The sequence below is a fragment of the Oncorhynchus masou genome, unplaced genomic scaffold (genome assembly GCF_036934945.1).
Source record: "Oncorhynchus masou masou isolate Uvic2021 unplaced genomic scaffold, UVic_Omas_1.1 unplaced_scaffold_1281, whole genome shotgun sequence".
Taxonomy (NCBI): Eukaryota; Metazoa; Chordata; class Actinopteri; order Salmoniformes; family Salmonidae; genus Oncorhynchus; species Oncorhynchus masou.
This window is the reverse complement of record NW_027002649.1, coordinates 65,034-77,500: the sequence shown is the minus strand read 5'-3', so window position 1 is coordinate 77,500 and position 12,467 is coordinate 65,034. Positions and strand designations below refer to the sequence as shown.

At 37.7% G+C, this 12,467-nt stretch overlaps 1 protein-coding gene across 2 annotated transcripts in view; it reads right to left on the bottom strand.

The window, feature by feature from the left end:
- LOC135530170 (ras-related C3 botulinum toxin substrate 2-like) overlaps positions 1-12,467 on the bottom strand; it is a 73,854-nt gene that overhangs the window by 1,121 nt on the left and 60,266 nt on the right. The window contains exon 5 of one of the 2 annotated variants that reach the window (XR_010453814.1): positions 127-290. Coding sequence is in view for 1 of the 2 variants with exons in the window: in XM_064958542.1 (XP_064814614.1) it covers positions 131-290 (160 nt within the window). In the remaining variant the exon portion in view is untranslated. The remainder of the gene's footprint in view (positions 1-126; positions 291-12,467) is intronic. The other variant, XM_064958542.1, reaches the window with a different exon arrangement.

Genomic DNA, 12,467 nt, shown 5'->3' with positions numbered 1-12,467 from the left:
CTGAATAGATTGGTACAACTTGGAAAACAAAATAGCAATCAAACAATTCTCCTCTATTTTATAAAGCCCAATCAGCTGTTTTAGCTCTATCATCATAAAAAGCGCTGGATTATTATATGCAGTGACCTACCAACGTCCTTGGCCAGCGCTAGGCCTTGTGGGTAGGTGATGGGGGCCAGTTTCTTCTCTTTGAGCTTCTCGATGGTCTCCTTCTCGTCCCTCAGATCCAGCTTAGTACCCACTAGGATGATAGGAGTTGACGGGCAGTGGTGACGCACCTCTGGGTACCACTAAAGAGTGAGAGAGAGGGAGGGGGTGGGGGGGAGGAGGAGAGAGAGAGAGAGAGGGGGAGGGGGAGGGGGAGGGAGAGAGAGAGAGGGAGGGGGAGGGGGAGGAGAGAGAGAGGGAGGGGGAGGGGGGGGGGGAGGAGGGAGGAGAGAGAGGGAGAGGGAGAGAGAGAGAGAGGTCGAGGAGGAGGATGAGGAGAGAGAGAGAGGGGGAGGGGGTGGGGGAGGAGGAGGAGAGGGGGAGGGGGGGGGGAGGAGGAGGAGAGAGAGAGAGAGAGAGAGAGAGAGGGGGGGGGGAGGGGGTGGAGGAGGAGGACGAGGAGAGAGAGAGCGAGGGAGTGGGTGGAGGAGGAGGACGAGGAGAGAGAGAGAGAGAGAGGGAGTGGGTGGAGGAGGAGGACGAGGAGAGAGAGAGAGAGAGAGGGAGTGGGTGGAGGAGGAGGACGAGGAGAGAGAGAAATTTAAAAAAGGGAGGGAGAAATATTTTATTATTTATGTAGGGGAAAAGGGAGAGAAAGAGAGAAATGTATATATATATAATTCTGCATGCAGCCTCTCTCCCTCTCTCCCTCTCTCTCTCTCTCTCTCTCTCTCTCTCTCTCTCTCTCTCTCTTCTCTCTCTCTCTCTATATATATATGAGAGAGAGATGTGTATATATATACAGTATATATAGAGAGAGAGGGAGAGAGACTGCATGCAGAATTCTGCAAAAATATCCTTTGTGTAAAACACCAAATAATGCATGCAGAGCAGTAGGGAGGTCAATACCCAATAATTATCATATCCAGAAAAGAGACATTAAATTCTAGCGATTCCCAAACCTTCCATAACAAAGCCATCACCTACAGAGAGATGAACCTGTAGAAGAGTCCCCTAAGCAAGCTGGTCCTGGTGCTCTGTTCACAAACACAAACAGACCCCACAGAGCCCCAGGACAGCAACACAATTAGACCCAACCAAATCATGAGAAAACAAAAAGATAATTACTTAACACATTGGAAAGAATTAACAAAAAAACAGAGCAAACTAGAATGCTATTTGGCCCTAAACAGAGAGTACACAGTGGCAGAATACCTGACCACTGTGACTGACCCAAACTTAAGGAAAGCTTTGACTATGTACAGACTCAGTGAGCATAGCCTTGCTATTGAGAAAGGCCGCCGTAGGCAGACCTGGCTCTCAAGAGAAGACAAGCTATGTGCTCACTGCCCACAAAATGAGGTGGAAACTGAGCTGCACTTCCTAACCTCCTGCCCAGTGTATGACCATATTAGAGACAGATATTTCCCTCAGATTACACAGATCCACAAAGAATTCGAAAACAAACCCAATTTTGATAAACTCCCATATCTACTGGGTGAAATACCACAGTGTGCCATCAGAGCAGCAAGATGTGTGACCTGTTGCCACAAGAAAAGGGCAACCAGTGAATAACAAACACAATTGTAAATACAATCCATATTTATGCTTATTTATTTTCCCTTGGGTATCCTTAACCATTTGTACATCGTTGCAACACTGTATATATACGTAATATGACATTTGTAATGTCTTTATTGTTTAGAAACTTCTGTATGAGTAATGTTTACTGTTAATTTTTATTGTTTATTTCACTTTTGTATATTATATACCTCACTTGCTATGGGGCAGCAGGGTAGCCTAGTGGTTAGAGCGTTGGACTAGTAACCGGAAGGTTGCAAGTTCAAACCCCCAAGCTGACAAGGTAAAAATCTGTCGTTCTGCCCCTGAACAGGCAGTTAACCCACTGTTCCCAGGCCGTCATTGAAAATAAGAATGTGTTCTTAACTGACTTGCCTGGTTAAATAAAGGTAAAATAAAATAAAAAATGTTAACACGTTTCCCATGCCAATAAAGCCCCTTGGAGAGAGAGTGAGAGATAGAGAGTGCTGGGGGATAAAAATGTTTGGTTATCAACATTAGCCAAGAGGATGATGGGGTGTGGAGACAGTAGAGAGGGAGAGAAAGGGAGGGAGGATGATAAGAGAGCCGGAGAAAGATTTTTTTTTTAAGTAATTAGTCCATTTAAAGGTTTATTGGAGAGTAACCAAGGTATATGTCCTCTTCTAGAGATAACCAGCAGTATCCATCAGCTATCATAATGGCCCAGTCCAAAATGGAACACTGTTCCCTATATAGAGCCCTATGGGCCCTGGTCAGAAGTAGAGCCCTATGGGCCCTGGTCAGAAGTAGAGCCCTATGGGCCCTGGTCAGAAGTAGAGCCCTATGGGCCCTGGTCAGAAGTAGAGCCCTATGGGCCCTGGTCAGAAGTAGAGCCCTATGGGCCCTGGTCAGAAGTAGAGCCCTATGGGCCCTGGTCAGAAGTAGAGCCCTATGGACCCTGGTCAGAAGTAGAGCCCTATGGGCTCTGGTCAGAAGTAGTACACTATAGGGAACAGGGTGCCATTTGGGAGGCAAAAACATCACAAGACACAGATGTTGAGTCTTAATTGGGAACACCATCTATGTTCTTCCTGTTATACTATGATAAATATACTGTATGTGGGTACACTGTGTACTATAATAAATATACTGTATGTAGGTACACTGTGTCCTATGATAAATATACTGTATGTAGGTGGGTACACTGTGTCCTATGATAAATATACTGTATGTATGTGGGTACACTGTGTCCTATGATAAATATACTGTATGTGGGTACACTGTGTCCTATGATAAATATACTGTATGTGGGTACACTGTGTCCTATGATAAATATACTGTATGTGGGTACACTGTGTCCTATGATAAATATACTGTATGTAGGTACACTGTGTCCTATGATAAATATACTGTATGTAGGTGGGTACACTGTGTCCTATGATAAATATACTGTATGTATGTGGGTACACTGTGTCCTATGATAAATATACTGTATGTGGGTACACTGTGTCCTATGATAAATATACTGTATGTGGGTACACTGTGTCCTATGATAAATATACTGTATGTGGGTACACTGTGTCCTATGATAAATATACTGTATGTGGGTACACTGTGTCCTATGATAAATATACTGTATGTGGGTACACTGTGTCCTATGATAAATATACTGTATGTATGTGGGTACACTGTGTCCTATGATACATATAATGTTTGTATGTGGGTACACTGTGTCCTATGATAAATATACTGTATGTAGGTACACTGTGTCCTATGATAAATATACTGTATGTGGGTACACTGTGTCCTATGATAAATATACTGTATGTGGGTACACTGTGTCCTATGATAAATATACTGTATGTATTTGGGTACACTGTGTCCTATGATAAATATACTGTATGTGGGTACACTGTGTCCTATGATAAATATACTGTATGTGGGTACACTGTGTCCTATGATAAATATACTGTATGTGGGTACACCGTGTCCTATGATAAATATACTGTATGTGGGTACACTGTGTCCTATGATAAATATACTGTATGTATGTGGGTACACTGTGTCCTATGATAAATATACTGTATGTAGGTACACTGTGTCCTATGATAAATATACTGTATGTGGGTACACTGCGTCCTATGATAAATATACTGTATCTGGGTACACTGTGTCCTATGATAAATATACTGTATGTATATAGGTACACTGTGTCCTATGATAAATATACTGTATGTGGATACACAGTGTCCTATGATAAATATACTGTATGTGGGTACACTGTGTCCTATGATAAATATACCGTATGTATGTGGGTACACTGTGTCCTATGATAAATATACTGTATGTTGGTACACTGTGTCCTATGATAAATATACTGTATGTGGGTACACTGTGTCCTATGATAAATATACTGTATGTGGGTACACTGTGTCCTATGATAAATATACCGTATGTATGTGGGTACACTGTGTCCTATGATAAATATACTGTATGTGGGTACACTGTGTCCTATGATAAATATACTGTATGTGGATACACAGTGTCCTATGATAAATATACTGTATGTGGGTACACTGTGTCCTATGATAAATATACTGTATGTGGATACACAGTGTCCTATGATAAATATACTGTATGTGGGTACACTGTGTCCTATGATAAATATACCGTATGTATGTGGGTACACTGTGTCCTATGATAAATATACTGTATGTGGGTACACTGTGTCCTATGATAAATATAATGTATGTATGTGGGTACACTGTGTCCTATGATAAATATACTGTATGTTGGTACACTGTGTCCTATGATAAATATACTGTATGTGGGTACACTGTGTCCTATGATAAATATACTGTATGTGGGTACACTGTGTCCTATGATAAATATACTGTATGTGGGTACACTGTGTCCTATGATAAATATACTGTATGTGGGTACACTGTGTCCTATGATAAATATACTGTATGTATGTGGGTACACTGTGTCCTATGATAAATATACTGTATGTGGGTACACTGTGTCCTATGATAAATATACTGTATGTATGTGGGTACACTGTGTCCTATGATAAATATACTGTATGTTGGTACACTGTGTCCTATGATAAATATACTGTATGTGGGTACACTGTGTCCTATGATAAATATACTGTATGTGGGTACACTGTGTCCTATGATAAATATACTGTATGTGGGTACACTGTGTCCTATGATAAATATACTGTATGTGGGTACACTGTGTCCTATGATAAATATACTGTATGTATGTGGGTACACAGTGTCCTATGATAAATATACTGTATGTATGTGGGTACACTGTGTCCTATGATAAATATACTGTATGTATGTGGGTACACTGTGTCCTATGATAAATATACTGTATGTGGGTACACTGTGTCCTATGATAAATATACTGTATGTGGGTACACTGTGTCCTATGATAAATATACTGTATGTGGGTACACTGTGTCCTATGATAAATATACCGTATGTATGTGGGTACACTGTGTCCTATGATAAATATACTGTATGTGGGTACACTGTGTCCTATGATAAATATACTGTATGTGGATACACAGTGTCCTATGATAAATATACTGTATGTGGGTACACTGTGTCCTATGATAAATATACTGTATGTGGATACACAGTGTCCTATGATAAATATACTGTATGTGGGTACACTGTGTCCTATGATAAATATACCGTATGTATGTGGGTACACTGTGTCCTATGATAAATATACTGTATGTGGGTACACTGTGTCCTATGATAAATATAATGTATGTATGTGGGTACACTGTGTCCTATGATAAATATACTGTATGTTGGTACACTGTGTCCTATGATAAATATACTGTATGTGGGTACACTGTGTCCTATGATAAATATACCGTATGTATGTGGGTACACTGTGTCCTATGATAAATATACTGTATGTGGGTACACTGTGTCCTATGATAAATATAATGTATGTATGTGGGTACACTGTGTCCTATGATAAATATACTGTATGTTGGTACACTGTGTCCTATGATAAATATACTGTATGTGGGTACACTGTGTCCTATGATAAATATACTGTATGTGGGTACACTGTGTCCTATGATAAATATACTGTATGTGGGTACACTGTGTCCTATGATAAATATACTGTATGTGGGTACACTGTGTCCTATGATAAATATACTGTATGTATGTGGGTACACTGTGTCCTATGATAAATATACTGTATGTGGGTACACTGTGTCCTATGATAAATATACTGTATGTATGTGGGTACACTGTGTCCTATGATAAATATACTGTATGTTGGTACACTGTGTCCTATGATAAATATACTGTATGTGGGTACACTGTGTCCTATGATAAATATACTGTATGTTGGTACACTGTGTCCTATGATAAATATACTGTATGTGGGTACACTGTGTCCTATGATAAATATACTGTATGTGGGTACACTGTGTCCTATGATAAATATACTGTATGTGGGTACACTGTGTCCTATGATAAATATACTGTATGTGGGTACACTGTGTCCTATGATAAATATACTGTATGTATGTGGGTACACTGTGTCCTATGATAAATATACTGTATGTGGGTACACTGTGTCCTATGATAAATATACTGTATGTATGTGGGTACACTGTGTCCTATGATAAATATACTGTATGTTGGTACACTGTGTCCTATGATAAATATACTGTATGTGGGTACACTGTGTCCTATGATAAATATACTGTATGTGGGTACACTGTGTCCTATGATAAATATACTGTATGTGGGTACACTGTGTCCTATGATAAATATACTGTATGTGGGTACACTGTGTCCTATGATAAATATACTGTATGTATGTGGGTACACAGTGTCCTATGATAAATATACTGTATGTATGTGGGTACACTGTGTCCTATGATAAATATACTGTATGTATGTGGGTACACTGTGTCCTATGATAAATATACTGTATGTAGGTACACTGTGTCCTATGATAAATATACTGTATGTGGGTACACTGTGTCCTATGATAAATATACTGTATGTGGGTACACTGTGTCCTATGATAAATATACTGTATGTATGTGGGTACACTGTGTCCTATGATAAATATACTGTATGTGGGTACACTGTGTCCTATGATAAATATACTGTATGTAGGTACACTGTGTCCTATGATAAATATACTGTATGTATGTGGGTACACTGTGTCCTATGATAAATATACTGTATGTAGGTCCACTGTGTCCTATGATAAATATACTGTATGTGGGTACACTGTATCCTATGATAAATATACTGTATGTGGGTACACTGTGTCCTATGATAAATATACTGTATGTAGGTACACAGTGTCCTATGATAAATATACTGTATGTGGGTACACTGTGTCCTATGATAAATATACTGTATGTAGGTACACTGTGTCCTATGATAAATATACTGTATGTGGGTACACTGTGTCCTATGATAAATATACTGTATGTGGGTACACTGTGTCCTATGATAAATATACTGTATGTGGGTACACTGTGTCCTATGATAAATATACTGTATGTGGGTACACTGTGTCCTATGATAAATATACTGTATGTATGTGGGTACACTGTGTCCTATGATAAATATACTGTATGTGGGTACACTGTGTCCTATGATAAATATACTGTATGTATGTGGGTACACTGTGTCCTATGATAAATATACTGTATGTATGTGGGTACACTGTGTCCTATGATAAATATACTGTATGTAGGTACACTGTGTCCTATGATAAATATACTGTATGTGGGTACACTGTGTCCTATGATAAATATACTGTATGTGGGTACACTGTGTCCTATGATAAATATACTGTATGTATGTGGGTACACTGTGTCCTATGATAAATATACTGTATGTGGGTACACTGTGTCCTATGATAAATATACTGTATGTAGGTACACTGTGTCCTATGATAAATATACTGTATGTATGTGGGTACACTGTGTCCTATGATAAATATACTGTATGTAGGTACACAGTGTCCTATGATAAATATACTGTATGTGGGTACACTGTGTCCTATGATAAATATACTGTATGTAGGTACACTGTGTCCTATGATAAATATACTGTATGTGGGTACACTGTGTCCTATGATAAATATACTGTATGTTGGTACACTGTGTCCTATGATAAATATACTGTATGTGGGTACACTGTGTCCTATGATAAATATACTGTATGTGGGTACACTGTGTCCTATGATAAATATACTGTATGTAGGTACACTGTGTCCTATGATAAATATACTGTATGTGGGTACACTGTGTCCTATGATAAATATACTGTATGTGGGTACACTGTATCCTATGATAAATATACTGTATGTGGGTACACTGTGTCCTATGATAAATATACTGTATGTGGGTACACTGTGTCCTATGATAAATATACTGTATGTATGTGGGTACACTGTGTCCTATGATAAATATACTGTATGTGGGTACACTGTATCCTATGATAAATATACTGTATGTGGGTACACTGTGTCCTATGATAAATATACTGTATGTATGTGGGTACACTGTGTCCTATGATAAATATACTGTATGTGGGTACACTGTGTCCTATGAAAAATATACTGTATGTGGGTACACTGTGTCCTATGATAAATATACTGTATGTGGGTACACTGTGTCCTATGATAAATATACTGTATGTATGTGGGTACACTGTGTCCTATGATAAATATACTGTATGTATGTGGGTACACTGTGTCCTATGATAAATATACTGTATGTAGGTACACTGTGTCCTATGATAAATATACTGTATGTGGGTACACTGTGTCCTATGATAAATATACTGTATGTGGGTACACTGTGTCCTATGATAAATATACTGTATGTATGTGGGTACACTGTGTCCTATGATAAATATACTGTATGTGGGTACACTGTGTCCTATGATAAATATACTGTATGTGGGTACACTGTGTCCTATGATAAATATACTGTATGTAGGTACACTGTGTCCTATGATAAATATACTGTATGTGGGTACACTGTATCCTATGATAAATATACTGTATGTGGGTACACTGTGTCCTATGATAAATATACTGTATGTAGGTACACAGTGTCCTATGATAAATATACTGTATGTGGGTACACTGTGTCCTATGATAAATATACTGTATGTAGGTACACTGTGTCCTATGATAAATATACTGTATGTGGGTACACTGTGTCCTATGATAAATATACTGTATGTTGGTACACTGTGTCCTATGATAAATATACTGTATGTGGGTACACAGTGTCCTATGATAAATATACTGTATGTAGGTACACAGTGTCCTATGATAAATATACTGTATGTGGGTACACTGTGTCCTATGATAAATATACTGTATGTAGGTACACTGTGTCCTATGATAAATATACTGTATGTGGGTACACTGTGTCCTATGATAAATATACTGTATGTTGGTACACTGTGTCCTATGATAAATATACTGTATGTGGGTACACTGTGTCCTATGATAAATATACTGTATGTGGGTACACTGTGTCCTATGATAAATATACTGTATGTAGGTACACTGTGTCCTATGATAAATATACTGTATGTGGGTACACTGTGTCCTATGATAAATATACTGTATGTGGGTACACTGTATCCTATGATAAATATACTGTATGTGGGTACACTGTGTCCTATGATAAATATACTGTATGTGGGTACACTGTGTCCTATGATAAATATACTGTATGTATGTGGGTACACTGTGTCCTATGATAAATATACTGTATGTGGGTACACTGTATCCTATGATAAATATACTGTATGTGGGTACACTGTGTCCTATGATAAATATACTGTATGTATGTGGGTACACTGTGTCCTATGATAAATATACTGTATGTGGGTACACTGTGTCCTATGAAAAATATACTGTATGTGGGTACACTGTGTCCTATGATAAATATACTGTATGTGGGTACACTGTGTCCTATGATAAATATAGTGTATGTAGGTACACTGTGTCCTATGATAAATATACTGTATGTGTGTGGGTACACTGTGTCCTATGATAAATATACTGTATGTAGGTACACTGTGTCCTATGATAAATATACTGTATGTGGGTACACTGTGTCCTATGATAAATATACTGTATGTATGTGGGTACACTGTGTCCTATCATAAATATACTGTATGTGGATACACTGTGTCCTATGATAAATATACTGTATGTGGGTACACTGTGTCCTATGATAAATATACTGTATGTGGATACACTGTGTCCTATGATAAATATACTGTATGTGGGTACACTGTGTCCTATCATAAATATACTGTATGTGGATACACTGTGTCCTATGATAAATATACTGTATGTGGGTACACTGTGTCCTATGATAAATATACTGTATGTATGTGGGTACACTGTGTCCTATGATAAATATACTGTATGTAGGTACACTGTGTCCTATGATAAATATACTGTATGTGGGTACACTGTGTCCTATGATAAATATACTGTATGTATGTGGGTACACTGTGTCCTATGATAAATATACTATATGTAGGTACACTGTGTCCTATGATAAATATACTGTATGTGGGTACACTGTGTCCTATGATAAATATACTGTATGTGGGTACACTGTGTCCTATGATAAATATACATTTACATTTACATTTAAGTCATTTGGCAGACGCTCTTATCCTGTATGTGGGTACACTGTGTCCTATGATAAATATACTGTATGTGGGTACACTGTGTCCTATGATAAATATACTGTATGTGGGTACACTGTGTCCTATGATAAATATACTGTATGTAGGTACACAGTGTCCTATGATAAATATAATGTATGTATGTGGGTACACTGTGTCCTATGATAAATATACTGTGTCGGTACAGTGTGTCCTATGATAAATATACTGTATGTAGGTACACTGTGTCCTATGATAAATATACTGTATGTGGGTACACTGTGTCCTATGATAAATATACTGTATGTATGTGGGTACACTGTGTCCTATGATAAATATACTGTATGTAGGTACACTGTGTCCTATGATAAATATACTGTATGTGGGTACACTGTGTCCTATGATAAATATACTGTATGTGGGTACACTGTGTCCTATGATAAATATACTGTATGTATGTGGGTACACTGTGTCCTATGATAAATATACTGTATGTGGGTACACTGTGTCCTATGATAAATATACTGTATGTAGGTACACTGTGTCCTATGATAAATATACTGTATGTATGTGGGTACACTGTGTCCTATGATAAATATACTGTATGTAGGTCCACTGTGTCCTATGATAAATATACTGTATGTGGGTACACTGTATCCTATGATAAATATACTGTATGTGGGTACACTGTGTCCTATGATAAATATACTGTATGTAGGTACACAGTGTCCTATGATAAATATACTGTATGTGGGTACACTGTGTCCTATGATAAATATACTGTATGTAGGTACACTGTGTCCTATGATAAATATACTGTATGTGGGTACACTGTGTCCTATGATAAATATACTGTATGTGGGTACACTGTGTCCTATGATAAATATACTGTATGTGGGTACACTGTGTCCTATGATAAATATACTGTATGTGGGTACACTGTGTCCTATGATAAATATACTGTATGTATGTGGGTACACTGTGTCCTATGATAAATATACTGTATGTGGGTACACTGTGTCCTATGATAAATATACTGTATGTATGTGGGTACACTGTGTCCTATGATAAATATACTGTATGTATGTGGGTACACTGTGTCCTATGATAAATATACTGTATGTAGGTACACTGTGTCCTATGATAAATATACTGTATGTGGGTACACTGTGTCCTATGATAAATATACTGTATGTGGGTACACTGTGTCCTATGATAAATATACTGTATGTATGTGGGTACACTGTGTCCTATGATAAATATACTGTATGTGGGTACACTGTGTCCTATGATAAATATACTGTATGTAGGTACACTGTGTCCTATGATAAATATACTGTATGTATGTGGGTACACTGTGTCCTATGATAAATATACTGTATGTAGGTACACAGTGTCCTATGATAAATATACTGTATGTGGGTACACTGTGTCCTATGATAAATATACTGTATGTAGGTACACTGTGTCCTATGATAAATATACTGTATGTGGGTACACTGTGTCCTATGATAAATATACTGTATGTTGGTACACTGTGTCCTATGATAAATATACTGTATGTGGGTACACTGTGTCCTATGATAAATATACTGTATGTGGGTACACTGTGTCCTATGATAAATATACTGTATGTAGGTACACTGTGTCCTATGATAAATATACTGTATGTGGGTACACTGTGTCCTATGATAAATATACTGTATGTGGGTACACTGTATCCTATGATAAATATACTGTATGTGGGTACACTGTGTCCTATGATAAATATACTGTATGTGGGTACACTGTGTCCTATGATAAATATACTGTATGTGGGTACACTGTATCCTATGATAAATATACTGTATGTGGGTACACTGTGTCCTATGATAAATATACTGTATGTATGTGGGTACACTGTGTCCTATGATAAATATACTGTATGTGGGTACACTGTGTCCTATGATAAATATACTGTATGTATGTGGGTACACTGTGTCCTATGATAAATATACTGTATGTATGTGGGTACACTGTATCCTATGATAAATATACTGTATGTGGGTACACTGTGTCCTA